The sequence below is a fragment of the Agrilus planipennis genome, unplaced genomic scaffold (assembly GCF_000699045.2).
Source record: "Agrilus planipennis isolate EAB-ADULT unplaced genomic scaffold, Apla_2.0 scaffold67, whole genome shotgun sequence".
NCBI classification, from domain to species: Eukaryota; Metazoa; Arthropoda; class Insecta; order Coleoptera; family Buprestidae; genus Agrilus; species Agrilus planipennis.
Genome location: NW_020438908.1, coordinates 20,548 through 27,222, shown reverse-complemented (window position 1 = coordinate 27,222; position 6,675 = coordinate 20,548). Strand labels below are relative to the sequence as shown.

At 36.6% G+C, this 6,675-nt stretch overlaps 1 protein-coding gene across 1 annotated transcript in view; it reads right to left on the bottom strand.

Moving 5' to 3' along the window:
- Positions 1-288: 288 nt before the first annotated feature.
- LOC108733632 overlaps positions 289-6,675 on the bottom strand; it is a 24,542-nt gene continuing 18,155 nt past the window's right edge. Inside the window, exons 7-11 of the mRNA XM_025973431.1 lie at positions 5,874-5,975; positions 5,705-5,800; positions 5,350-5,581; positions 4,897-5,150; positions 289-793 (exon numbers count right to left, since the gene is read on the bottom strand). Coding sequence (XP_025829216.1) covers positions 545-793; positions 4,897-5,150; positions 5,350-5,581; positions 5,705-5,800; positions 5,874-5,975 — 933 coding nt within the window. The 3' untranslated portion in view covers positions 289-544. The remainder of the gene's footprint in view (positions 794-4,896; positions 5,151-5,349; positions 5,582-5,704; positions 5,801-5,873; positions 5,976-6,675) is intronic.

The window sequence follows — 6,675 nt, the reverse complement described above, 5'->3', positions numbered from 1 at the left end:
TTCTCATTCTCCATGTACAATACAAAAAGGAGGATAGGACTTTGGTAAATAACTAAAAATTATGTTGGTTACACTTAATTATTGACTTGTCGATACTGACTCGTGACTTATATGACTTATACATGCTTATGGTCTGGAACAGCGATTCTCAACCTGTGAGGCGCGCCCTCCATACATCCATATCGATAAAAAATGAGAAACATTAAAAAATTACTGTAGTTGTTAGGCTTTCACGACCGGCGTATATCGATGCGGTGTTTTCTTCTGGGTTTTTTGGCCGTGGTCCGTGGAATTTTATTTTTCCAAACGTTTCTCCTTTCTTTGCTGACGGCATCTCCAGTGGTGAATGGGCAGGTGCTGAGTCGCAACTGATGCAGCACCCGGAAGAAAACGCCGCATCAATTAAAAAATTTACTGAAATTAAATGTCAATTTATTTACCTATTTGTGGTAATTGCTAACGTTTATTTTCAAGATAGAAGTATAGATTTAGCGCCAAACTAAAAGAATCCAAGATTAGAATTACGACACTATTCCTCCAAAAATTATTTTATGAGTGGAGTGGCGATGAGAATTGTGATTGAAAACTGGGTCGCAAATACCAAAAGGTTGAGAAACGCTTGTCTAGAAGCTACTGACGCCTTACATTTAGTTCCTTCTAAAACATCGTCAACACGTGCTCTGTATATTCTAAAATTGGTTTCGTTCGGCGACAGTGTATTTGTAAGCATATTTTGAAATCTGTCTGAAACGAACCACAGTTCGTGCAAACCTAACGAAGGATTGTTAATGACCTGTTAATAAAAAGAAATATTAATTATGTTGGTCCTGCATTAAATAAAGTTCAAGGTAACTAAGGATTGGAAGGTTTTTATTTTTGAAGAACCACCTTTTGCCTCTATTTGGTATGCTTTTTCAAGGTAGGTTCTTCAGTTATGTAAGAAAAAGTTCCAAATAGTTCGGTGCTTATAACTACTACTTATATTGAAATAAGCATTGATTTAAACAGCTCAATTATAAATAAAATAATAAATAATTAAATATGTAGTTAAAAAGTAACACTGACTTAGAGACAGCACGAATATAAATAAAATAATAAGTTAAAGTATAATTATAAACCAAGAGGCTGCAATAAAAGACAATACTCTATAGAGCACAGAGCGTTCGAAATGTGGTGTTACAGGCGAATGATTAGGATATCGTGGATTGAGAAGGTTAGAAATGAAGAAGCATTAGAAAGAATAGCATAACAGAGAACTCTATGAAAGTCAATTAAAAATAGGCGAGATAGGATAGTAGGACACTTTCTTGGGCATGAAGGTCTAGTCAGAGACATATTAGAGGCAGAAACGGGAGTTAGGAAGGGTAGAGATTAGATTATTGTTCGCAAATAGTTAAGGATGTGCATTGTTCTAGTTTTAGAGAAATGCGAAGATTAGCTCAGGATAGGAAAGAGTTGAGGAAAGTGTCCAACCAGTTTTAGGACTGACGGCCTTATAATGATGAACCTGTATATTTTCTCATATTTAATTTCTTCGTTTAATTTTGGGTTGTTAAATGTTAACAGTTCCCTATACCTATCTCGAGTGGCTGCTTAAATGAGACTAAATAGCATCTAAACCATAAAATGTGTACGTTGTTCAAAGCCGGAAATATCGAAACCTACTTTTGAGAATCTTACAAGACGAATAGCTTTTTATTTAAAAAAGAATAATCCATATTAAATGATACCCTTCCACGCAAAATTAAAAACACTTTCTACTGATATAAGACCCTGAATATAAAATAATCGACATTTTCTGGAAAACTTTTAGAGATATATATTTAAAATCTTATATCAATAGCAAGGACTTCTAATTCTGCATCGAACGTCATTACTATACGTAACGAAAACGTAACTCACTCTCCGACCATACGAAGACACCCCTCCCCCACCTGACGAGTCACGTAGTATAGGTACGTTCCCTAATATGGGTCATTCCATTTGAAAAAAAAATTATTCGTTTTTTAAGATTGTCAAAAGTAGGTTTCGACATTTCCGGTTCTGAGTATCGTAGACATTTTATCCATAGCAAAGAAGATACGGTAATTCATGCTACAACGAACAACCCAAACGGCAGGTTTTTAGCTGATTATCGTATTTTTTGTTCTCAAAAACAGCTGAATATCTCAAAAACTACTTCAAGAAGGTATAGCGAACTGTTAACCATGTCGACCTAAAATTATACAAAGAAACCAAAGAAGATTTTGATAGATTAAAATTATTTCAATATAATATAGTGTGTAAAAAATTTGTTCAAATGAGATGTGGAGGCTTTTGAAAGTTCAACCCTTAATTGCTATACGTATGGTTCAATTTTCTTTTTGACTTAACTTACCTTAATTCCAGTGATAAATTGGAGTGACGTCTCGTTATAATAAATTGTATCTATATTTTCTGGGCCATATTCGGTAGCAGTATTCCAACAATTTAATGTTGTTTCGTGCGCTAAACCAAAGTATGAAATTCCGTCTTTGTCGATGGCTTCGGATGCGCTTTGAGATGGTCTTCTTCCTCGGTATGTCTGAAGTATGAATCATATTGCCACATTTGTTACTAATAATATTTTGTAGACTGAAGCGTTTACAATAAAGAAACATTATTCAAAAATAAGTAAATATTTGTTATGCAATACAATATACCTAGCGCAATTAGTTAAACATGAAATCCTTTTGATTTGGTTGCGATTCTACACAAACAAATTTTTAGTAGTATTTGTTCCGGACTCCGGATAGATCCTTAGCTAAGTGTTGTTTGGGGGGGGGGACTGATTACCCAACTGAAGTTTTACACACACACACGCACGCACGCATCCACGGAAGTTTGGTTTGAATTGGAAAGCATTTATCAATCCAAAGGACCCGCACGAAGCCACATTGTAGAATGAAGATTCGGGCTATAGGGCCGTGGTCTAAGTGAACTATTCCGTCCAGACGTTTCGTCAGCTACTGCGGCTGACATCCTCAGTGGTATTGCTGCGTTGACAACGTGAACGTAGATTATATCTCGATGTCTCGACAGCGACTGGAAATATAATCTACGTTCACGTGGTCAACGCAGCACTACCACTGAGGATATCAGCCTCAATAGCTGACGAAACGTCTGGACACAATAGTTCACTTAGACCACGGCCCTGTAGCCCGAATCTTCATTCTACTATTGATTCCGGCCGTGAAAGCCTTTGTTCTTAAAAAGTCACATTGTTAAACCAATTAAATCTTCAAAGATTAGAAGAAAACGGCGATGTCAAAGAGCACCTTACCAAATTTTTCGATGCAGTGGATAGATTAGAAGAGATGGGAGTTTGTACAGACAACGGCTTGCTCTCAATTATGTTATTATATATAGTCTTCTTAAGAAATTTGAAAATTTCCGATGTGCAATTGAATCCAGAGAATGGTTACCTACTCCCGAAGCTCTCTGTATAAAAATTGTAGATGAATATGAAGCTCGTCAACATGATGCCCACGGGTCAACTCAAGGTGCATTACAAAAGTCGATCGAGCCTAATAAAATGCAGTTCAAATTTCGTTGCCACAAATGTCGAAAAATTGGACATAAATCTGCTGAGTGCACTGGACCCAAGAGAACCTAGAGAGGGAACAATGTCGACGTCACATATTTCACTACTCAAGCAAACCGAGTTTCTAACGCCTCAACGCCTGGACATCTCACCTATGTAAAGACCCTGAATTTAACGAAGAAAGACGTCGGTGACGTGAATCTGACAATGGAACAGCCAAAATTCTTAACGAATCGCCAAAGACAATTACAGAAATTACATTGCCGAATACGTTACATATTCCCAAATTAAAAACGAACTTAATGTCAGTTTCCAAGATTACCAACCGCGGATTCAAAGAATCATTCAAAAGAAATAGAGTAGAAGTACTAGATGGTGCTGGAAACGTTAAAACGACGCCCAAACGTATCCGATACTTATATTATGTGCGCGAATACCGCGAACTGAGGCCCAAAAGCGCATCGTTTACTACGGATTCTACAGTTCCACAGCTATCACTCAATGAATGACATAAAAGAAGGGGGCATCTCAACATAGGAGACTAAAAGAAAACCTCAAGAAACGGTCTACTCACTGGAATAAATATCGAAGAAAAAGACGTCGACTTAAAGTGCGAGAACTTCAAAGGAAAACTATTGCGACCCCCTTTTTCAAAACATCATGGGAAAGCACCTGAAGTCCTAGAAGTCATTCACACTGACGTATGCGGTAATATGCAGACGGAATACATGGGAAAGGCATGATTCTTCGTTACATTCACTGACGAAGCTACGCGTTTGAGTCAAGTTTGTTTTATTAAGTCTAAAGACGAAGTCATTAATAAATTTATCGAATTTAAGGCAAAATTCAAAGCGACAATGGTACCGAATATGTGGACAGAAAATTCAATAAACTGTTAAAGTCATCAGAAATAACAAGAAGACTATCAGTACACTACCACCCACAACAAAATGGAACTTCCGAGTGCAGAAACCGAACTTTGCTAGATATGTCGTGATGTCTACTCATACAAGCTAATTTACAACCGAGCTCCTGTGCCGAAGCGGTCAACACCGCGCACTATTTGCGCAATCGCAGTCCGACTATCAGCCTAAATGATAAAACACCCTACGAAGCATGGTATAGTAACCCGCCGAATGTGTTTCACTTGGGGATATTTGGTTGCAAGGTGCATTATCTCGACTCGACTGTCGAAAAGAACAAGTTCAGATCCCCTACAAAGGAAGGTATATTGGTAGGATATTCAGAGACTTCGAAAAGCTACAGGATTTGGAGCCTGATCGAGGAAAGAGTTCAGATTTCCCATGACGCTAAATTCATGGATATGAATACACATGATTCCAAATTCGAAATAAAGAACCATGAACCCAACGTAGTTGAACATTGTATATCGAAAAACTTACATGGAATATTTCTGGGGATGATTGGGGATTACTCTCAAACCTGGTACGATTTCTGAGATCTGACGTGTAAACAAAGTTCTCAGTGATACTGGACATGGCGTGATAGAAAAGTATCCTATCACTTCCGGGTTTGTAAGGTGAAAGATCCATGCCCAATATTCCATCCAATAACTCGAAGCTAGTTCCTGAAAAAAAGTTTACAAATGACTGTCTTATATTTCTGCTGCTCTATTCACCCATTTTATTAAATTAAGTGGCTACATTAGTAATGTGAAACTGCAGTACACACTCAACTGTATATCAAACTTTCCATTAAATATAATTTTCATTAATTGTTTCAATTTTGTTTTTCGCCATTGAAGATGTGGGGTGTAAATTTCTTACCTTGAATATCATAGGTTCCAAAGTTAGGGTCAGGATACATTGTTTCGTCAGTTGCTCTCCATGAAACTCCCAAGGTTGGGTTGTAGACAATGATGGAAAATGCTAGAGCATCTGCGACATACACCATGGTGTCGTTGCATTCTTCATCTCGCACATCTACAATCGGAGTTACGAAAAGTGATCTGTACTCGTATTGACTAGAGGGTATTTCGTATCTATATAGCAATGTATCCTAAAAATAAATAATATTTTTGTCATAATTAAGACAATACCATTTTGTTGTTCCAATATATCAAGATTGATATACTTGATAATAAGCTACTTCGGTGCAAACTGAATCACTTGGTATACTTACTGTTTCCAAGTCAAATGCTAATATTTGCGGGGGACAAATCTGCCCGTTGTTTCTATCTCCTGAATCAAGTAACCATAGTCTGCCGCATTCGTCAATCTAAAACAATATGATAATATCAGCTATTTTATATTGCATCCGTAGCAAATGTCAATGACAGGAATAGCTTTACCTCTGGAACGTTAGACGTAGATGATATTCTAGTGGGGATAGTCAATTTAGATATCATAGTTTTGTGAAAACATGATGGAGTATACAAACTGACTCTCCATTTTTAGAAAGCAACTTTAAATCCGAATCTTCAACTACAGGTATAATTAACAATTATTTTCAGCTAACTGGAAGTGGGTGAAATACTGTCAAAAGTTATTTAATAAAATAAGCGAATCTGTTTCATTTAGAGTGCATTATTAGTTTACGTATAATTATTATCAATACAATTAAGAACCCTGTGGTGAATTTACTTGTACAATACGAGCCCCATTTGAGAAACAACACAAACACAAACGGCAAACTACATTCTTGTATGTCTACTATTAATGTTTAAGCAATAATCAATAAAAAGAATTAATGGCCATTTTCACATTTAGTCAGTTACAAATATTTAAACATATATTTTATTACAAGTTGTATTTATTCATAAATTTTACTTCGATCGTGTGTTCCATAACACACGCCCCCCCCCCTTTTGAAGTGAAACTTCTTTGGGCTCGATAGGAGTAAAATCTCAAGGCCATGAAACGACACGTTTTTCAACGTTCTGTCTCGCGACGCGACGATAGGCTATGAGAATAGAAAAGCGCGCATGCGCATATCGGTATTACAGTCAGCTGTTTGTGACCGGCATCTCATACTGTAGTGCTAAATTAATTTTTTGGTTATATCTGTGAAATTGTATTAGAGTAAGTGTATTACAGTAAATGTTTATTTAACAACAATTAATATTTATTTAAGAGTGAGTATTAAAGAGAATA